Here is a 21463-nt window from a genome sequence, read left to right on the forward strand (position 1 = left end):
CTTTGTTTTACAGCAATAAAGAAACATTATATGAACTGTGCGTCCGTGCGTGCATGCGTGCACAGATACATGTGCAGATACTGTTATTTTGGCATTAAGGGAATGTAGTGGATGTAGACAGGCATTTTGCAAGTATGGCTGATAAAGCAGTAAAGCACATCAAGGAGCCAATTACTCCCTGCTTCAGTATCTAATAAAAGATTTTCTTTATATTATTATATCCAGGATTGACTTGGCTAAAGTATCAGGAGCAGTGCAAGGCTTTCTTACCCTGGACCCAGCAGCAGTAGCCTCTTTTTGTGAGTATTCAACAGACTGCAGTGTTGTTCCATAGCAGAAAATGACTGAATGTACGTGTCTTGGGATGCATTTTCAGTGCTGAGCTTCAATGGGAAATTTCTACTTCTGTTAATACGATCGTCCTCCCTAATCATTCTCGAGTCTACCCTGCTAAATGGGGGAATGAGAATTTTGAATATTGTATAGCTTTCTGTAGAGTGAGTATTTGTGGGACTTCAGCAGCTTTTCAGTCCTTTTTCTTTCCCTTTTCATAATGCTACTTTCACCCTACTGAATGCAGTACAGTGTTAGTAAAACAGAAATAGTGATATATCTCTTTGATGCAGACAGCAGGTTGCTAGTGCCCTTGGTCAGAATGGTAAAGTCCAGAGTTCAGAAGCTAGATTGAGGGTGCTAGGGATGAGTATTCAAGAGCAGGAAGAATGGGCTCATAAAATAGAGCACATTCCAAAGAGCTAGTGGAGTAGTAGTGAAGAAAGGGAGACTGCATGGTAATGTTCATTGTTTTGTGATGAGACAATGTGTTGTGTCCCACCCAGTGAATGTTTTCTAATTTATTTCCATTACTTCCAGTGTACTTCACAGCTCTCATCTTGTCTTTGAGCCAGCAGATGACAAGTGACAGAATCAACCTCTACACACCACCTTCAGAGAATGGCAGCCTTTGGTAGGAAATCTGAACAGCATTATTTTTTTTTTCCTCTCAAATCCTTAACAGTTCCACATCATATCCTTGTAAGAATTCTTACAACACCAGTGGATTAACAAGGACATGTGTTATATATCTTAAACTGCCATTTCTGTTACTAAGCCTGTCCTAGTATTTTGGCATTTGAAACCTTAAACTGAGTCCCTGATGGCTTCAGAGAGAAATAAGATTGCTTGGCAGTGCCAAAGATTGGGTTCAGTCTGTCTTGCTGACCAAATGCACTCAGTACTAAACAAAAATAGGCTTATTGGCTCTGTCTTAAGACATCAATTTCAGAAGCTATCTGAAGGCATTTGTTTGTTGGTGGTCTGTTACATGAGAGGGCTTGTTCATTTTGTTTCCATGTACAGACAAATTAGGGAAGTGCCAACGTCTTTTCTTGCGAACATTCTCAAGTGTCCTGACAAAGTCTGTTGAATCTCTTTCATAGAAATATAGGACCAGAAGGGAGCTCCTGGGTCACAGTCCAGGTCCTTGTTATTGCAGGCACCACATCATGTAATCCTTTTCTTAAATTTATCGAGTTCCATCTCAGAAGCAGTTAGGGTTTTTGCCCTCACTACTCCATGACAGGTTCCTTCCAGAACCTCGCTGTTCAGATGGCTAGAAACCTTCTCATTTCCAGTCTAAATATATTTTTGATCAGTATATTACCCGTATGTTTATGTGCCAAAGTGCCATTTAGGATAAATGGCTCTTCTCCCTTTTGACTATTTATCCTCTTCATGGATTTCTAGACACCCTTCATTTTGCTAAGTGAAACAAACCAAACTTTTCCAGCCTTCTCTTATATGATAGGTTTTTTATTTCCATTATGATCCTAATTTTCCTCCACTGGATTTTCATTTACTATGTCAGGAATCCAGCTAAAACTCCCTTATTAAATCCAAAGGCCAGTAGTAATTTTTAAAATGTTTTGAACAAGTGTTCTAAAATACTGTAACAAGTAGCTGTATATTAGGTAACACTTTTACAGCACTAACTGTATTTTCTCACATACAACATGTCCCTGAAAAAGGCTGGAAAATACTGCTTAGTAGTAGTAACTGGGTGCATCTACATGTGCTATTAATGTGCAGCAGTAAACTCCAGAGCAATTCAAGCTGGAGTCAACTTCTCCCAGGTGCAGTGTCTACACATACGCTCGGACCGCAGCAATTTGAGCCAGGGCAGAACAGCCCCAGGCTGGCAGGGGACACAGGGGGTCAGCTCCAAACTCAGCAGGGTTGACCAGGCAAAATTTGTTCCCAACAGTACTATCTTTTGATGGAGTTAATTAATTACTTTGTCCTAATACTGGTGCGTACCTGGTGCATGTGTAGATGGGGTGATGCTATACTGCAGAGCTCCTCAGTAAAGCACACATGTAGAAACACCCACTGAGTAGCAGCCTTTGCATATGCTGGAGAAAAGGACAAGTGTCCACAGCCAGTAGCTTAAGGAATTCCACCTGCAGCACTACAAAATTACTTTTGCTCCCCTACCTCTACAGAGTCAAAAACTGCTATTACCATATTTCCTCATTTATCATGCACACCCAGATTTCTAGCAGCTGGATTTTGGGGGGGGACAGGGTGTGTCTTGTATATGAGAAAATATAGTATTAACTAGCCAATTGCCCATCAAGAATGATTGGGGGTGGGGGGTGAGGACAGAGGCCTGTGTCCCACCCTCGTGTGCTTTGGGTCTGGCCCTGCTCCCCTCCAAGTCCAGACCTGGTCCACCTGGCCCACATCCACCTGCCTCCCTTCCCTCCCCTCCCTGCTTCCATCCCAGCTGTTGGCAGGGCCCGGTGGCAGTGGTGGAGAGCCATCACCATGCCCCTCCCTGCTGGCTTTTGTAGGGGCCCGGTGGCAGTGGGGTGGTGCACTCCCCACCATCATGGTGGGTGGGGACGGAGTCCCACGTCTGGCCCCGCCCCTGCTTCTCATCTGGTCAGGGGTGGTGGTGAATGGGCCCGTTTCCCCCACCCTTGCCCCCACTGCTTCTGGGCTGGGCCCATTCTCCCCCACAACGGGCCTGTTGTCAGGGCGTGGTAGTGGGCCACTGCCACCATGCCCCCCACCCCCCCGCTCTCCCTCCATCCCTCCCCATCCCTGCTGGCTTTTGTTGGGGCCCTGGCAACTCCGCATCCACCTGCATCTGGCCCTGTCCCTACTTCTCCTCTGGTTGGGGGAGGGAAGGAACAGGGAGGGAGGGAAAGGGCCCACTCCCCCCTGCTCCATCGCCACTGCCTGCAGCCTCCCCTGGCGCTCCGTCCTGTGTCCACACTGTCTCCTGTCCGAATGCTCTTGGAGCACTCTGATTGATTGTTTCAGTCAGCCAATCAGAGTGTGAATAAAGCGTTATGGACAGACAGACAGACCAAGGCTTTTATAACATTAGAATGATCCCACCCCACCCACACAATAAAATTATTTTAAGCATTAGTGAGATACAGTAAAGCTAAGCCCAGGGCTTGGTGATGGTTCATGTTGGCATAGTTACAACATAGTTTTGTCGGCATTAGCAAAAAAACCTGCTTTTTCATAGTAGCTCTTATTCCCTTAGATTTTCCAATTAAATCATTATCTTTCAGACAGTTTGCCTCCCCGAAACTGGTCCGACATAGCCTGGAGCGCATCAGTCTTTCCAAAACAGAAACACTTTCTTTTTCATTGTTTGTTTGTTCTTGTTGGGCTTTCCTAGACTTAATTAGAACCAACTGGTTTACATTTGTTGTTGCAAAAAAGTATTTATCAGATAAAAGTGAAAAGTTCTGTGGACTTCTCCTGTTTGTAGTAAATGTGTCTTTGTTTTTGTTCAGTGAGACAAAAGGAACAGAAATGTTTGCATTGTATTTTATTTGTTGGTCATGTTGTCATTGACTTGCCTACTAGCTCAGGTTTCTCTTAAGTTCTCTTAAGTTCTCTTAAGTCCTTGTTGGTCCTGTCTCACCTAAACAACGGTGTCATCTGCAGATTTTGCCATCTCACTGCCTTTCTCCCTGTATGCTATGTTAGTAAACATATTAAGGTACCCAGGATTTAGTATGAAGTCTTGAGGCACATTGTTAATTTTTAGCATGATGGAAACAGTATTTAATTTTCTTCTGATTTTTTGCTGCATAACTAAGGAAAGTGGCTTGTTGCTGAACTCTAATTGAACATTTCATACCACATAGGGAGGCTTCTCATTTGGGTCCCTGCTTTCAAAATTCATTCTCCTCAGCAGCCCCATTGAGCCCAGGACTTTCAGGGCATGATGAATGAAATAATTTTGTTTAGCATTTGATTTGATCCTTTGGTGTGTGTTTCACTGTAGAAGTGATTATAACATTATGCATGCATCCATATAGCCTTCACTAATAATTGTGTACTTTGCTCAGGATGGCAGATACTCTGGAACAGATTCTTCAGCCCTGGATTGTGGTGAATCTAGTGGTGGCTCTTTTAGTTGGGATGTCCTGGGTCATCTTATCTTACCAGCCAGAGCCAGATCACAGTGAAGGTAAGGAACATTAGGCCCAGAAGAGGATTGGAGATTTTTGTGTTCCTTTATATAGGCTTCACCAGTTCCATTTTTGTTCTGTCTTCAGAGCACAGAACAAAGCATATCATTGCTATCATTAGTAATCAAAAAAACATTTTTTTCCCTTCTCTGTCCATTGCTTTCCAAAGTGTTCACTTTTGGAATGAAATATCCATGTTTGGTCTCTGATGGCTTGTTTTAAAATGTTTGAAGAAATAATTGGTCATTTTTGCATGCTGTAAGAATGGAGAAAAATATCTGTGTTTTAAACAATATCTGACTGCTTGTATGCCCTAGCTGAGGGGAATTAAGCTGCATTTTAAAATGTTTACCCTTTCCTCTGTGAAAGGAAAAATAATTTTGATTAAACAATATTTCATCAAGCCCTTGAAAATGATGTATTCTGCTTACATACTAGGAAATTCCTTTGCACTATTTTATGGTCCCATTTTCCACAAGTGACCTAAGCTGAATACATACAGGTTATAGTTTAGGGAACATATTTTTCAGCATAATAGAAGGCTCTAAATTTTTCCTTAGAACTTCCTGTCTTGTATCCAGCAGCCTGGGTGCTTTCCCTCTCATTCCATTAGTGCTGTATTTGTGGTATGTTAACCAAATAATATACTGAAGTAAATGTTTGCAAACTTTACATCCCAGAATGTACTGAAATCTCTTGACCTAAAGAGGTGTCAAATCTATGACACAGGAGCAGAAGCCCAGACTAGGTGGTACCGCTGAGGCCAGCACACTGTTTTCTTTTCTCAGTGGGAAGCAGATCCTAGAAACTGGTATTCTAATATGCTGTGGTAGGGACTGGGACTATTGCCCATTGGTACTGGTATCATGAAGCAGAGGTGGTTTAATTTCACCTTTAATCCTCCCAGTCCACTGACTTAAAGTAATGGGGTATGTAGGTTTCATAAATTTTGATCATGTGCCAGACCATCACCTTAGATAGTAATTTGGAGATTTAGGACACTTTGGTATGTTTTTTTCAGATTACTTTCTAAGAGTATTTAAGAACTTCTTGCACTACAGTCACGTGCTCTACCTTATTCCCCCTTCTGGTATCATTTGCTTGTTTTGAGTGGAGTGACAACTCAAAAATCTAGCTTGCAGTCTTTAAAATCTTTGTATAGAAAGTAACATAGCATAGTATTGCTTCTTGAAAATGTCTTAAAATGGAGAATCTGACACACAAAGAGGTTAAGTTGATTTGTCCAAGTAAAGGAAGCACTGGCAGAGTTTTGCCTGGAATCCAAATCTTTCTCCTCCAAGTTCACATGTTTTAACTAATACCCAGGCACATTGCCTCAGAAATGTCAAGAGAAAAATAATGATAAAGTTAATCTAGGAACCATCCCAAGTTGACTAGAAATTCAGAGCCATGCAAAAGCAGTGTCAGGCTGCTTTAAAAAAAAAAATAAATATATATATATATATATTTATATATATTTTTTTTTCCCTCCCTTAAAAAAAGTTACTCCAACTGAAAAAGCACATGATTATATTAGAAGGGTGTCTGAAAATACAATCAATCCAGCCACGTGCTGAAATGTGTTTTTTCCAAACAAAAGTGTGCTTTTAGCTAGTCAAAAGGTATATATGTCCACTGCACTCTGCAGTACAATATAATGGTTTTTAAGTAGAAGGTCTTTAACATTGTGTTCTTTTTCTTTTTCAGAACTGATGTTTCAGGATGAAGTAGAAGAATTTCCTCCCTTAGATAAAACCTCCAAAGTCCAGTCATAGTGCAGAAATGCATCTTCAAATATACTAGCTATGACTGATGGTGTAATGCATTATGTATACTACCTTTTGTATATGTTTTTTACAAAGCAAAATTTGTATTTTTGTATAATGTACATATTTGTTATGGTGGATCTTTTATTTTAACTATGCTATTTTTTAAATTTACCAAGATACTTGAAAATATGTCTATACAATTTTTATAATGCTTTTCTTTTCTTTTTTTGATAAAGCAAAGTCTTTCTAGTGAATAGAGACAAAGTAGCCCTGTAAACCTACTACTGACGTAGCCAGTGACAGAGACTGATGGGGTGCATCGACACATGCAATTTAATGTGCTTATTGCTCTCGAGTCTATTGCTTATGGGCATGCCATTTGAATGTATGGTCAGGACTGCAGCACACTGAGCTGGGTTGGAGCAGCCCAGGCTGGCAGGAGGCTCTGGGGGACTCAACGTGCTGCAGAGGGGCTGGCTGGGACATGAGGGTGCTTCAGCATAGGGCTAGCTGGCAGGCAGCCCCTGCGCTGAAGCATGCTTGTCCCCCTGCCAGCCAGGGCAGTGCATACACTTGTGCTACTGTGGAGTAAGAACATTTTTTTAGTACTTACTTATAAGTGTAGTGCTTATAAGTGCTGCAGAATAAATTAGTTTACTCCATGCTAATAGGGGCACCTGTGGCCATAATTGTATTGTTCATAGCTCTTTGTAAATTAAGAAATGTAGATTTCAGCTGTGTTAATAAGGTTCTTGGTCTGTACATTTGTAAGTGGAGAATGTTTGGGGGTCTTTTTTTCAGAGCAATTTTATGTTGCTTTGTGTTGCACTCAGCATGTTTTGGAAGACAGCTGGAAACTTGTTCCTAGGACTAGTAATAGAATAGTTTGTCTTAACCCCCCCCCCAAAACATCCCAGGTATTTGGAAGGAAACGCAAGCAACCTTAGTGCCTATGGAAAAGTAGTGTGGTTGAAACTGGAAAGAAAACCGTGCTTCTGAAGAAAAAAATAAGGAAATGTTGCACAATTTTTATATGCTATTTTATTGAAACTAGTTTTTTGCATCATCTTATTAAATGAAATATGGACATGAGTGAATTTATAAAGGGAATGTAGTGGTCTAGGCACAGAATGGTCCAGAGGGGGTGTAGCAGCATGGATGCAACCCCCTTTCTAAACACATGACAGAAGAGGCAGCTGGGGGCTAAATGAAATGAAATAATTCTACCTGAATTAAAAGTAGGTGCTCCATTACTTTCAGCCACATCCTAAGGAATCTGTTCTGCTGCTGATAAATTTAACAACTTTGCTGTTAGTGTTTGTGAACATTGTGTGGTCTCTTAAAAAAAAAAAAATCCATAGGACTAAGTTCATGGTTGTCCCTGTTTAGGTACACTACAGAGAAGTGCAGGACACCCTTCCCTGTAGGCATTAGTTACATTACAGGCAGCTGCAATACTTGCCTGCAAATGCTGGGGAAGATGCTGGCAGTCTGAGCCACAGAAGAGATGCCCTTGGAATATAGCACGCTCCCTCTTTGCCCACTTGCAAGCATATCTGGTGTTCAGGCCAGATACCTCTGTGACAGTGCAGCTGCTGCTCCTCCCCATGCTGTCTATTTGGCATGACACTTTGTGCAGACATATTGGGTTGGGATCTACCAAATTCATGATTTTGTGATCCTTGTGGAAGTTGTGAATTGGTAGTTCCCCAGTGAAAAAGTCCAGTCCCTGTGAAAAAGTACGAGGACCATGAAAAAGCAATATAATAGGGGGTGGGGAGGGAGCTGCAAACAGGTGGGAAGTCCTGGCATCCTGAAGCAGAGGGGGGGGGCGGATTCTCAGAGGAGTGCCCCTCTCCCCACCCACTCCTTGAGTGGCTGAGAGGCCCTGGAAGTCTTGCCCCTTGCTGGAGATTGACAGGTGGCCACCTGTCAACCTCCAGGAAGAGGTGGGACTTCCAGGGTCCCTCGACCTATATATAGTCTACTTTGGTTAGTCCGTAACACATGTATCAGAATTGCTGAACACCTGCTACATTTGTGAGTAATAAGCTCCTTAGAAAATCTGATTGCTTTCAGTTGCTGCATCTGGGAAGCCTTAGCCTTTAGATTGGTGTTTTTCAACCTGTGGTCCATAAACCCCTGGGGGTCTGCAGGCTGTGTCTGAGGGGTCTGCAAAAGATGACTATGTTAAATCAAAAGCATGTGAATACCCACACTTGCAATTCAGAGGGGCCTGCACCTCTATTTGAAATTTCCAAGGTGGTCTACACTTCCATTTGAAATTTTTTAGGGGTCTGCAAATGAAAAAAGGTTGCAAACCACTGCTGTAGAAAATAAGGGGGGAGTTCTGAAAACTCAGAATAGCCATAGACACATCATCACTGTTTCTAACAAATCTCAGGGACAAAAAGGGTGAAAAAGTGTACGGAATAAAACCTACCTGATTTAATTTTATAGCAACATTTCTGCTAACAGCTGGCCTTTCCCAGTTCCTCTTGGAAGGGCTGTGTCTTGTCAAAACATTGCCTGTGTTCCTTCTTTGCAAACTAATAGCCAGTGACTATCTTATCAAAGCTGATCTTCAAACCAGACTTGCTTTTCCAATTTACATTTTTGGAAAGGCCTGATATTGATGCATCTGTTTGCCTACTCCTGTGTATTGACGTGTGTTCCTGTGAATATGTATTAAACTCAGATTACCTTGAGTTGAGCCGGGGATCTATTAGCCTTGCAGCGTTTTAAATGCGCACAGGTGTCAGCTTCCCCTTTGGCCGATTTAGGATTTTGCTAAAACCAGTTTCCATTGAGACTCTCCTGTTTAACTGTGGTTTAAATGAGACCTTTTTTTCCAGTTAATTCTTAAACCAGTTCAAGACAGGTTTGAGAAGCAGCCTTTTATTGAAGAGGAAAAAAAAGTGAAATATTTGTAATGGCCTTAATTGAAACACTGGGGTGGGGGGGTCTGCAGGGGAGGACCGGGTTTTACTGCTGTCTTGCTGTGTTTAGTGCGAAATGCTCTGGCCACCCACGTTGGTGCCAAGCGCCTGGAAGGGTTGTTAAAGGCGGCATGAAGAAGTGACTGGGCGGACTATTGAAGCGATGGCTAAAACGTCCGCCCGCCGTGGCCGTGGCGGTGCTTTCCAGAGCAAGAGCGCCGCGGGGCGGGGCGGCGGCCCCGCCATGCCGGACTCGGGGGCCAAGGAGGGCAACTCCGGGCTGTCGGCCTTCCTGACCAGCTCCGTGGAGTCCATGCAGCGCTGGGCCAGGCTGCGCGGCAAAGTACAGGCATGGTCACCAATGAAGGGGTGGGGGAAGTGCTGCGCGGTGCCTAAGCAGGGAGCAAGGAGTGGTGGGGAGCAGCAGGGAATGCACTGGTGAATCCCGCAAGGAATTTAGACCGGCTCCAACGTGCAAAGTAATTGCCACGCCGTGCAAAGGTCCACCTCGCTACCCAACCAGCCACGAAGTTAGTGCTTAACAGCAGAGGTGATCGTAGCAGAGTGTAGGGCCCGGACGTGGCTGGTGAGCAGCTGGCCCGGCTCTACGGGGCCCAGGGCAGTCACCCCATGCCCCCCTGTCGGGACAGCTCTGCTTGACAGTGTGTGGCAACTTCACATTTGGTTTCTAGCCAGCTTGAATTTGAACATGTGGCAGGGCCAGCCGAGCTCACCCAGGTCGCGACTCCCTCAAGCTCCTGTCAGGGAGCAAGGCTCTGGAGTGTGGTAATTGCCCTGCTCTAGCAGACTTCAGTGTCTCTTGTATCAGCATCCCTGTCCTTAAAAATGATGGCAGGTGTGCTTTAACTAAAGCTCGTTCAACGAACTTTAGTTAAAGCCCCCCTGTTGTCATTTTTAAGCGCAGGGATGCTGATACATAAGACACTTTGGGCACTTGCATTGGAGCAGCTCTCAGAGATGCTCCAATTAAAGTGCCTCCCCTCTCCTGGAGCACATGTATAATTGCCCTATGGTAGGAACTAGTTAACCAAAGGAATCCCCAAAGTTGCCACTTCACACCCTCACCTGCAAATTGCAGGAGCAATATCCAAAACGCCTATAATCAGAATGTCAAACTTGCCTTGTGCCCCGGGCAGGATCCAAACCACAGCGCTCTCTTTGGGCCAGATCCAGCCCAGGGCATACAGCAGCAGTCCATCTCCAGCATGTTGCATATGGTGGCTCTAGCATGGGCTGGTGGCAGGTTTGGCAGCCAAAGAGGTAGGGCTGCTGTGGTGGTAACAGGCAAAACAGATGGAGGGTGACATGGGCTAACCTGTAAAGACTGGTATTGTCCTCGCTTTTCCTTCTGCAGCTGATTGCCATGTCCATCAGGGCCAGGAGGCCCCAGATTCTCCAGTAGGGTGCGCTCTCTGGCCATGACCCCCAAATTCCAGATGCCCAGTAGTAGCCCAGTGGGCTGGATCTGGTCCACAGGCCATATATATTTGGCACCTCTGCCTAGAACATACAGGTTAAAGAAGGGAAGATGAGGGCACTACCAGTATCCTGCCACTACAGTGATAGGGAAGGAGTTAATGGTTGTTCAGAAGATCTAGATAAAGGGCTTTACCCCTCACAACAGGAAGGCTAGGGTTGCCAGCTCTGTTTGAATCTATTCCAGGAGGTTTCTGTAACGCCAACACAACACAAATGTGTCCATGTGCTTGCATATATCAGTTATGGATTATGGTGCGTAGACTTTACATAAGGAAGGCAAATGCACATATTTAATATTTTATAATATTAAATCTGTTAATCCCCCAGGTGACCCAGTAAAATCCTGAGGGATTAACAGATGCCTTGCATGCTACAAGAGCTACTTTTATGCCCCAGTCTGGAGGACTGCAAATATATAACTCCCCATCATGCCCACTGATTGATATGTCCGGACTCCTTGTCCTATCAAATTTCCCTCCCATGAGCTATGCAGTTCAGTCAAAGGAGATGTGGCTTTCTTGTCCTCACCACTTTGCTTGGTGCAAAACTGTTCTTTTTCTATTTTTTCGTTAGAAGCTGCAGACAGCTGTGCAATTGTCTGATAAAGAACCTGGACAACCTTCTGATGTTTACAGTTTAGTACCTTGTGGAGAAGTGGTATGTAGACATTAGGTAGTCAAGCTATGATTGATGGTACCTGGAAGACTGGTTGACAGTCTGTGGGTGGTCACATAGTGCAGCCTATTTTTCCATGTTTCCAACTACAAAACGGTATTATAATATTAGGGCAGTCTTTAATGCATTTTAGTTAAGTTATTCTTTTAATTGGAACCCAAATATTATACAATTAAAGATCGGAAGGAAGTTGTTTGACATTGTAATACAACAGGGTCTGTTCGATAGTCTCTCTTTAAGACTTTTACAAAATAAAATGTTTGAGAAACCCTTCATCAAAGTAGTTCTGCTTTGCTTATGGAAGCTTAATAACTATAACTGTGCAGTAGTGCAATTTTTGCCAAAATTTAATTACCTTATATTTTTAAGTATCATTCAGGAGAATGTTTGAAAATATTCTGTATGCCCAAAATTACGTTATTTTTTTCATGTCACCGATACATAAGATTTTGCATTCTACATAAGCTTTTGCATTCTTAGCTGCAAGTTAAGTTTGATCATTGTCCAGTTTATTGATGAAAATGTTCTTTGCATTATACGGTAGTGCAGGTTTCCCTTGCCAGCCACGGGGATTAGGTTCCTGAAAGTTCCTATGATTGGCAGAATTTCGGGACCTGGGGAGCAGGGGCTGTGAGTGAGGGGTGAGGAGCACCAGCAAGGCTGTGGGGAGGGAGGGGACAGTGAGAGGCATGAGCACGGGCAGGGGAGCCAGGGAGGGTATTTTCGGACTGTACACCGCCCCCACCCCCCCGAAGCATGGATAGTCAAAACCATGGTTGGCAAGCAAAACCTGTACACGAGGCTCCTGAGGAAGATCAGGGATCTCTCTGCTAAGTGCTGTACAGGTGCAAAGGTAGCCATGGCCCCTTTCTTCAAAAAAGTATGGTCTCTTCAAAAAAAGCAGCTAGAGTCTCTTTTTACACTTTCAGATCAAAACACATATCTACATATCAGATTTATTGTTTTGGTCTCTTTAAAAAGGCAATTTTGTATCACTCATCCAAAATATATGCAACTTTAAACATGCTTCAATACTTTGTTTTTACAGCACAGTGTACTTCTGCCTAAAGTGCCTGTTTGGGTTGCTTTGTCACTGTTTGCAAAGTCCCCCAAGAACTACAGTGTTTTCCATTTTTGTACATTGGAGTGCTTTGTTACTTTTAAAATCAGACTTCTAAGTTGTTATTGTTTCATTTTTCTCCCTCTTATTTCTGAAATGTTTATGTCTTAAAGAGGCAAGAGTTTTTGTGGGTGATACCTTTTATTGGACCAACTGCATGTTTGGTATAGACTTGGAAAAGCATTTGGGTATCATAGTACCCTTCTTTGGGTCTCTGGGAGAGAAGCAGGTACAGCAGAGCTAAATAGCAGATGGAATAAGGGCTTATGTAAAACTCCTTAGGTAGGGGCCTTGTTGCATAGGACACTTAACACATGTTTTGCCTGAGACTGTAGTAAGCATTACTATACCATATTAACAGTGAGAACATGTTCTAAGCAGTTGCATGGTAATGCTTACTACAATCCATGCCCACCCTGGGTATGGCTGGGATTGAGTATGGCCCCATTCCCTGGGCACTAACTCTGGCATTGGTTGCCACAGCTCGTACGTCTGCCTGTGAAAACTTGCAACAGCTATGCCTAGAGCCCGCACCTTTCCTGCCATGTGCCTGGCACTTCCCAGCCTGGGAGTGTCTGCCCCTAGTATGCTGATGTGAGCCAGGTCTCTGCCACTGACAGCAGGTGGAGGGAGGCATGAGAAACCAAGCCCAGGAGAGCGTGCTGTTCATGCCACTGAATCTGCACCTGCTGCTGGATCTGCAGGGCAAGTCAGGCCCTTCAAAGTCTTGAAACAGTCCCAGTGTTGTGTCAGAGCTGGGACTGACAATGAACTGGAGTCTTGATTATTGGTCCCAGCCTTGGCATCACACTGGAGTCTTGAACTTCTTATCTCTGTGGAGCAGTCCAGTGATAGCTGAACATATGTCACTTAATATGATATGGAGATAGTCCTCCTGTGAAAAATTATAGCTTTGCTATGATACAGTTGCACTTAGCACGTGTTTTATTGCTTGAGCACCTGGACACTTGTTTTAAGTGCAGTTAACACATCCTAAATTTCATTTGTGACATGGCCCTAAATTAAAGCAGGATATAAGGGAAATTATCAAGGAGCCTACAGTCAAGAGAGAGACAGTAAAATCTGATAAATGGAAGAGCAAGATCATTCAGGAGCATTGTTATCTTTTGTGAAGTGCAGAGATTGGTGAATATTAAGTAGATTATAATGGACCATGAAGTCATAGAGTCATAGAGTATAGGGCTAATAGTCCTCCAGAGGTTATCTAGTTCAGCCTCCTGCCTGAGGCAGGATCATTCCTATCCAAACTATCCCATACAAACCATAATCTAAACTTTATATAAATCATTGTATGTCATGTCCTGGGTTGCTAGTGTCCAATATGCTAATGCATTTTTGTTTCCAGTGAAAGTGTTTTGTAATTTCCCTTGAGCATAAAAACTATGAGATTGTGAGTGATTTTTTTTCCTTGAAAAATATTCTCTTACCTATTTTCTAGCATCTCTGTCCTTTATCTTTTTTCTGTGATTGTTCATTCTGGTGCATAGTTTTTGACTGATTTCACCCTCATAGTTTCCATGGTTGTAAGTATGGCCTTCTCAGGGAGGTGGTCAGTGTTCTAGATCTTGTTGAGAGAATCTGTTGTGTCTTGTTGCTTTTTGAGTGACAAGTTGTTTCAGGATGGTTTCTATGAATCCTGATAACTCTTCAGTGAGAATACTGGAGTTGAATATGGTGGGACTGCCAGGGTTACCTTCACTGTGATTCTTTGGGAGCATGTAAAATGTTCCTGGCATCTGAGAGTGGGGAATTATTAGAAGTAGTTTTTTCCTGAGGTTGATGTAGAAAGTATTTAATAATGTTTTCCAGTTTCAGAGTGAATACTGGTGTGGTGTCCTTCCAAAGTTCTTTATAGGAATTAGTGTCAGAAGGTTGTCTGCTAACCTCATTGATGTAGTTTTGATGACTGAGGGTGACAAAAGCTCCTTCTTTGTCTGCTGGTTTGATTGCTATTTTGTTGTTGGATTTTAGGGAATGCATGGCTTTTCTTGTTGAGCGTGAGAGGTTATGGTGGTACTGGCTTTTGTTGAGAATTTAATAGTTAGCTTTTTTCCTGAAAAATGCAGTAGCTCAGTGTATGGTTCCATCCTTTGCTTCTCTCCCAGAGACCTGGGGAAGGGTCCTGGAATACCCAAAACCTTGTCTAAGTCCCGAGTTGTCCAATTGACAGCCTGCAAGTTGCATGTAGCCTCTGAATGATTAACATGCAGACAATGACTGCCAATGACATTGGCAGCCAATGACTAACATGCATTGGTTGCGAGTTGGGCAGCCCTTATTTAAGTGAAGCTGAGTCAGGATTTCCCAAATTGTCTCAATGGTTGAAGAAAGAAGGTTTCCCACTATGCAGGGTTGTTGAAAATGTGGGGGGATTTGGAACTCTGATGTTTCTTCTAACCATTTTGTAAGACAAAGTAATACATAAGACACATTTACAAGTGATTTCCTGTATTATAAGTGTCTACAAAATAGATGATTGTCACCTTATAGAAAATTTTAATATTTGTGTGATTAATTTATTGCTTGTCCTTTTTTTTTATTCTGTTAGGTTGGTTGCTTAGCTGTTTGTGTGACGTTATGCAAACATTTTACATCAAAATGTATCCTTTTTCTGATTCTTTTCCTACCTTCCATCCCTGCCAACCGTGTTTTCCTCTATTTTTTCAGGGACAACACCATGAGTAACTTTGAGTAGGGGTGATATAGGTTCTTGTTATTCAGTGTAGAACAGCAGTTCCCAAACTCTGACAGATTGTGCACCACCAGTTTAAAACAATATAACTTTAAGTACCACTAGCAAATTTTTCAGTTCAACCTTAAGTACCACCAGCAAATTTTTGTTATATAAAGTAATTATAATAAATCTGTTAATGTGAACCACTGACAGGTTTTCTGCATACCACAGATTGGGAACCACTGCTGTAGAAGATAATGGTCTCTTTCTTTAGGGCTTGACACCCATTGAATATGTAAACTGAGCAGGAATTTATTGCTGAGCCAGTGTCCAATGATAGTCACTGAGTAGACTTCTTTGTTTGTTGCATGTTTTAGAAAAAAGAAGACAAGTTTATGGGGGGAACTATTTTATTTAGAAAAGCAGTCCAAAAGCATTACCTAGCTTTTATCAATCAGATTAGTGCACACATGGCACAGAGATGAATCTTACTGAACAGTGCTGATCATTTTCATGATGCTACCATTTCATGAAAGTTTTATTTTTTCAGCTGTCTAGAAAGAGTTTTATACTTCCTAAATCTGAGATTATTCAGTTGACGTACAGCAAAACACAAACTTGCTTCTGCGCATTACTGTTAATGGCATCATGAAATGCACAAATCCACAAATTCTCAAAGTGCACCAGAGGAGCTACTTAAGGGATGTTACAGTTAATTTTGGAGATGTGAAATATTTCTCTATACAGGTATTATAACTGCTTCTGCTTTTTAAACAAATAACATGGTAATGCCAGATATTTAGAGCTTCCTTTTTTAGGATTAGGGAGGAGGAAAAAAACTCATGAACTGTAGAATCTTCTTTATTTGTCAATGTACAAGAGAGTTTATAAAGTAAAACTACAAGGCAGGCTACAGGTTTCCACCCCCTACCTTAACTTTGAGCTGTAAACAGATATTGCATTTGTTGTGACTCCAGGAACAAAAAGGTCACAGGATTGGCATGTCTATCCATTGTTCAAAGTGGGTTTAAAGAGTGGCCTAATTAACTGCCACTCTTTCACCTACTTCAGGGGTGGGCAAAATATGGCCTGTGGGCCGGATGCAGCCCACCAGGCCATTCTATCTAGCCTGCGGAGAACCTAAAAAATTTAGAAAATTAATATTTATCTGCCCCTGGTTTCTGTCAAAGGCAGATAAGCAGGTAATGTTTGCTGCGTCCCACCGTCCCCCCGCAGCCGGCCTGGGACCATGGGGCTGTTTGGGGCTGCACCAGCTTGGGAAATTCAGGTAAGAGGCAGGGGAGGACCGTGGGGATCTCCCCCTCCACCAGCTTGTTCCCCAGAAGCTGCTGCTTGGTGCGGAGGAAAGTAGCCCCCCGCTCGCCACCTCCGGACAGTGTTTGCTGCGGCTGCCTGGCTGGAGCCCCCACTGTGCTAGGCTGTGGTGCGGTTGCTTCAACAATTGCCTCTGTGCTGCCCAGCGCAGCAGCAGTGGAGCAGCTGCTGGGCAGCACAGAGGCGGCGGTGAAGCAGCCACACTACAGCCTAGCAGGGCATGGGCTCCAGGTAGCAAACACTGCCCAGCGGCAGTGAGCAGGGGGGGGTCGCTTTCCTCTCTGCCGAGCTGTTGCTGCCGTGCCTCAGCCCCAATGGATGAGGAGCTGGCATAGGGCCCAGTCTAGCAGTGGCGACAAGGAACGAGCAGGTGCCCAGCGCAGGGGAAAAGCGGCCGCTCCCCCTCCCCGTGACTGGTGCGGTTTGCTGCAGCCACTTGGAGCCCACTCAGGGCTGCCTGTGCCTGCTCTCCATTGTCACCACTGCCACACAGGGTGACAGTGATGCAGTGGAGAGGCAGGACAGCCCCACACAGGCTGCGATCGGCTGCAGCACAGAGTGCCGGCCATGGGGAGGGGAGCGTTTTTTTTCTGCACTGAGCACCAGCTCATTCCCCACAGGCAAGCGTGGGGTCAGGGCTGTGCACTGCTCCCTGCCTGTACCGTGGGGCTAGGGCAGGGGCATTGGGAGTGAACGGGTGCGCTAGTGGCAGCCAGGCAGGAGTGTGGGGCCCATGCTGGTGTCCCAGGGCCAGCACCAGTGGGGCCCAGAGCAGGGCGGCAGGATTGTGGGGTCCCAGCCAGCAGGGGCTCTGGAGCCAGGCCAGCTCCCTCCTCCTCTGCTGGTGCAGTCCGGCCTGGCTCCACAGACCCCTGACAGCCCGCGCCCTGCGCTCCAACTGCTCCACTCTGGGCCCCACCAGCACTGGCCCTGGGACATTGGTGCAGGCCCCATGCTCCTGCTCACTTCCACTCCGCCCCTCCTGCCACTTTCCTCACTTTCCTGCCTGGCCACTCTGCACTACATGGCTCCCATACCTACATCCATACCCACACACACACATCCACACATCCCCGCAAACCCCCATATGCAATCACTTCTGCATATACACCACAAATGCCCACCAATCAGGAAAAAAAAAAGGTTTTAAAATTAAATTAAAATATATTTTTATGGGTATTTGATTTTTAGTATGTTGTTTGTTTTTCCCCAAGATGTCAAACCCTCTTCCCTAAAGGAGTACTTCCAGGGGCAAAGGGAGGGACTTCCAGTGGCAAAGGTCAGAGGTTAGGGGCAGGACTTCCTGTCCCAAGGTGGTGACCAGGGGGCGGGACACCTGTCAAGGGGCGGGGCTACCCCTGCAGTCCTTGCCAGCTTGCCCAAACTCGGTAAGGGGCCTTCCGCCCAAAATAATTGCCTGCCCCTGACCTACTTAGTAAGTGGCCTTAGAAAGCACACGTACATATCAGCATGCCTGGCATTGGTCAAGTGTCCATAGGTTCCCCTGACTTTGCTGGTGTTGGGTAATTTTTCCCTTGGTTGTTCAATGGCATGGTGGAATTTGGAGGGATTTTAGAGTGATTCACTATGCAGCTCAAGCCCCTCATCACCTGCTTGACTTTCCACTGCATTTTTCCTGCCTTCCACCACTGACTGTGACCCAAATCTTCCACTATTGTTGGCTGCTATGGATCTGTACATGGTCATTACTAGGGATGTACCAACTTGACAATTGTGTGATTTTTGTGGAAAATGCAAAATCGGGTGGGCTCCATGAAAAATGGCAGGCTCTGCAATTTCAGTGGGTTCGCTGCAAAAATACCCAAAATACTGACCAGCATGCAGAGAAAAGGGTGGGAAGCCCTGCAGTCTTAGAGCACAGGGGGTGAAGGAGGGAGTACAGAGAAGAGGGCAGGGGGAGGCTGCTCGCAGCAGGAGGCAGGGAGGCTACAGGCAGCTGCACCAGAATCAGGGTCCATGGGGCCCCAGCTCAGCTTGTGTACGTGCACCCGCTGCTGGCAGCAAGCCAAGTCGGGCTCTGTGGACCCTGGTGCAGCCTCCTGGCTATCTGCTACAGTTAGCCTGGGACCCGCGTGCTGCTGCTTATGCAGCCTCCCTGCTTGGGGATGGCTTGAAACCCATGGCTTAATTACCTTGTTTAAGCCCAGGGAAGCCATTATTCCACATGATATTAAGTGACTAGCCTAGGGATTGATATGATGCCTCATTCAATGAGTGACAGAAAGGCTTTATTTACTACACATATTCAAAGTCAAATGAGCCCAAACAAAAGCTAAGTCTAGTAATTAGCTATAGCGTGGTGATTTCTCACCAAACAAGCAACAAGAGTGATGGTCTTTCTTCGAGCTTCTCAAGATAGCTGGAGCGCAGCAGCAATTCATGTCAGAAGAGATTTCTTACTCTTGAAGCACTTGCTGTTAGCTGTTTCACTGCTTTTTTATATCCTTAGTCCAGCATCTTCAAAGAATTATTTTAGTTTTATAAATCAAGAGAGAGAGAGTTCCAAGCAGTAATTGACAGGAAAATCCTGTTAATCAAACTGCTTATTATTGGTTATTAGAATGTTCTAATTCATTCATTTGAATGAATTTCTTTCCTTAGTGACAAGAGGTTATCCATTTCTACTAAATTTGGAACATATTAAGAAACTGATTAACAAAAAGGAAAAACACAAGGTTTGGGGGAGTGTCCTTAGAAAATTAAGGGAACCACTATACAAAACAGAAGTAAATCAGGAGGAGACATCTATCATATATGGAGAATGACTCTTCCTGTACATAACATCATAACATGAGTTAATTGCAAAAGGAATATTTACTATACTAATTAATCAAGGATATACATTTCACACGGTTACATACCAGACCGCTAGGAGTCTGCTGGAAATCCTCATAAATATAGTAAGATAATCTGGAAGGGATACCTCATTATTTCTTCTCAGGTGGCCTAGCCATGAACTTGCATCCTCTTGCACTTTTTAGTACCATCAGTATTTTGTATTTTAACTTTTGTGAGTAGGCCCCAACTTAGCAGAGTTATCAGGGAGGGAGGTGGTGAAATGGCTTTTGTTGAGCTCTGGGCACAAGGCAAGGTGCGCTGGGTTCTCACTGCTGTATCTTATTGCTGTTGTGTTTTTGGTAGAGGAATGACTGAGACATTAAGTGAGAAGTTAATTTAAATAGCATCAATCGCCGCTTAACTGAATTGGAATACAAAACACAGTGACGGTTAAATATGGAGCAGTGACCATCCCAAAAACATCTGCCCGCTTTGCCTCCAGTGGTACCTTTTAACACATCAAACTCATATAGGGAGGTGGGGAGTGAACCATCCTGTTCCCCAAGCACAGCTATTCAGTTTCAGCACAGCTCCAAAATGCAGTTCCCCAAACATTGCACAGCACAGCCCTAAACCCATACATAACAGTGGCCTGCCACTTATTAGCCCCAGGATCTGTCCTACCATGGGCTGGGTCTTCTGGGGCACCAGGTCCTTGTTGGGAGATGGCTGGCTGAGATGCTGAGCATGGGGGGAAGGAAGATCTGGGCCCTCTTTGCCAGAGCCTGGGTCCATTTCAGAATCCATGCAGCTCTGGCAGTTGGCCAACGAGTCCAGGCAGCTTAGCAGAATGGATTAGGAGTCCCATATCTGGCTTGTCTGGGTTGCTGTGCTGGCTTGCAAGGACTGTGTGTTTTTAACCATAATCACGTTGGAGTTTTCACCAGTCTCCTGGGAGTAGTGCATGCTTCCATGTCTACCATGTTTTCGGAACTAACTGTGTCACTGATCGTGAAGATGCAGAAGACTTCTTTATAGGGGACATGCATGACCCTGTATGTGCCCAGTGTGGTTGGTATCCTTTGTCTTTGCTGCCTCAGTACTTTGCATTCGGACTGGTATTGGGTCCAGTCACAATCACATCCTTGGGCTGCCATTTCCTTGGCAATCTTTTGATAAACTGCTTTGTTCCAGTGGCTTGACTGGAGCACTCTCTGATTCTCAATCTCACCCCAGCTGGCAACGAGGTCTGCTACTTCCTCCTTGGTCCAAGTGCTGCCATGTTTGTTCAAATTGACACTGGACGCATTGGACTGAGGAGCCAACATGGAGGGAGGGGGTGTGTGTGTATGAGGGGTATGGAGGTCCTGGAATGGGTCCAGTGGGTCCTGAAGGTTCCTGGTGGTGGTGGTTCAGTGGATGCAGTGATGCTTGTTTCAGATGGGCAGTGAGCACTAAATAGCTGGCAAGTCATTGTGCAGGGCAGTAAGTAGGTGGGGCAGCTGCTTGGAGTCTGACACCCTGGGCAGTCGTAGAGGACCGTGGCTGGGGCTAGAGCAGTTTGATAGAGTTCAAAAGGGGCTCAAAAGTTCAAAAGTTTGATAGAGTTCAAATTGGGACTGAAGTAGTGCACTATTGGATGGCTGGAGGACCAACTGGTCTGCCAGCCCCACAAAAATATTGTGGGGAAACCTATGTTGTGATAATGCTGAACAAACTGTTAGGAAGCCTTACTACACAAACATTTCATGGGGTTTGTCCCAAGGTGAATGGGAAGGACATCAGAATGCTTGTGCTTTGTCCCACAAGAAAATATTTGAAAGCTGGGGTCTTGACTATGATAACCCCCCAAGAGGTGCTACCTCCAGAAGCTGAGCTCAGCCTGTCCCAGAAATCTGTCGGTGAATTTTTGATACTTGAGAACAGGAATGCAGAAGTCCTCCCCTCCACATGAAGAGTATGACTACCCAATCAATATGCAACTGGGAGCAAAGATCCTAGTACAATGCTTTTATGTCATGTTGGAACTCAAACTTTCCACCTTTTGTGAATACCTGCAGAAAAAAACCTGGCCCAGGTATTCATATGAAGATCCCCATCACCTTCTGGAGCCCCTGTCCTCTCTGTCAAGA

General features: G+C 44.5%; 2 protein-coding genes across 8 annotated transcripts in view; both read left to right on the forward strand.

The window, feature by feature from the left end:
• Window positions 1-7521, forward strand: part of TMEM237 (transmembrane protein 237) — a 50900-nt gene extending 43379 nt beyond the window's left edge. For both annotated transcript variants that reach the window (XM_014516897.2, XM_014516898.2), the window contains 4 exons: window positions 226-299; window positions 874-967; window positions 4377-4498; window positions 6207-7521. In XM_014516897.2, the coding sequence (XP_014372383.1) occupies window positions 226-299; window positions 874-967; window positions 4377-4498; window positions 6207-6274 (358 nt within the window). In that variant the 3' untranslated portion in view covers window positions 6275-7521. The remainder of the gene's footprint in view (window positions 1-225; window positions 300-873; window positions 968-4376; window positions 4499-6206) is intronic.
• Window positions 7522-9432: 1911 nt separating this feature from the next.
• The window catches only part of C2CD6 (C2 calcium dependent domain containing 6), an 80010-nt gene continuing 67979 nt past the window's right edge, over window positions 9433-21463 (forward strand). For 5 of the 6 annotated variants that reach the window (XM_025196702.1, XM_014516904.2, XM_025196704.1 and 2 more), the window contains exons 1-4: window positions 9433-9556; window positions 11281-11364; window positions 15072-15123; window positions 15793-15944. In XM_025196702.1, the coding sequence (XP_025052487.1) occupies window positions 9452-9556; window positions 11281-11364; window positions 15072-15123; window positions 15793-15944 (393 nt within the window). In that variant the 5' untranslated portion in view covers window positions 9433-9451. The remainder of the gene's footprint in view (window positions 9557-11280; window positions 11365-15071; window positions 15124-15792; window positions 15945-21463) is intronic. The other variant, XM_025196701.1, reaches the window with a different exon arrangement.

Source organism: Alligator sinensis, unplaced genomic scaffold (genome assembly GCF_000455745.1).
Source record: "Alligator sinensis unplaced genomic scaffold, ASM45574v1 scaffold755_2, whole genome shotgun sequence".
Lineage (NCBI taxonomy): Eukaryota > Metazoa > Chordata > Crocodylia > Alligatoridae > Alligator > Alligator sinensis.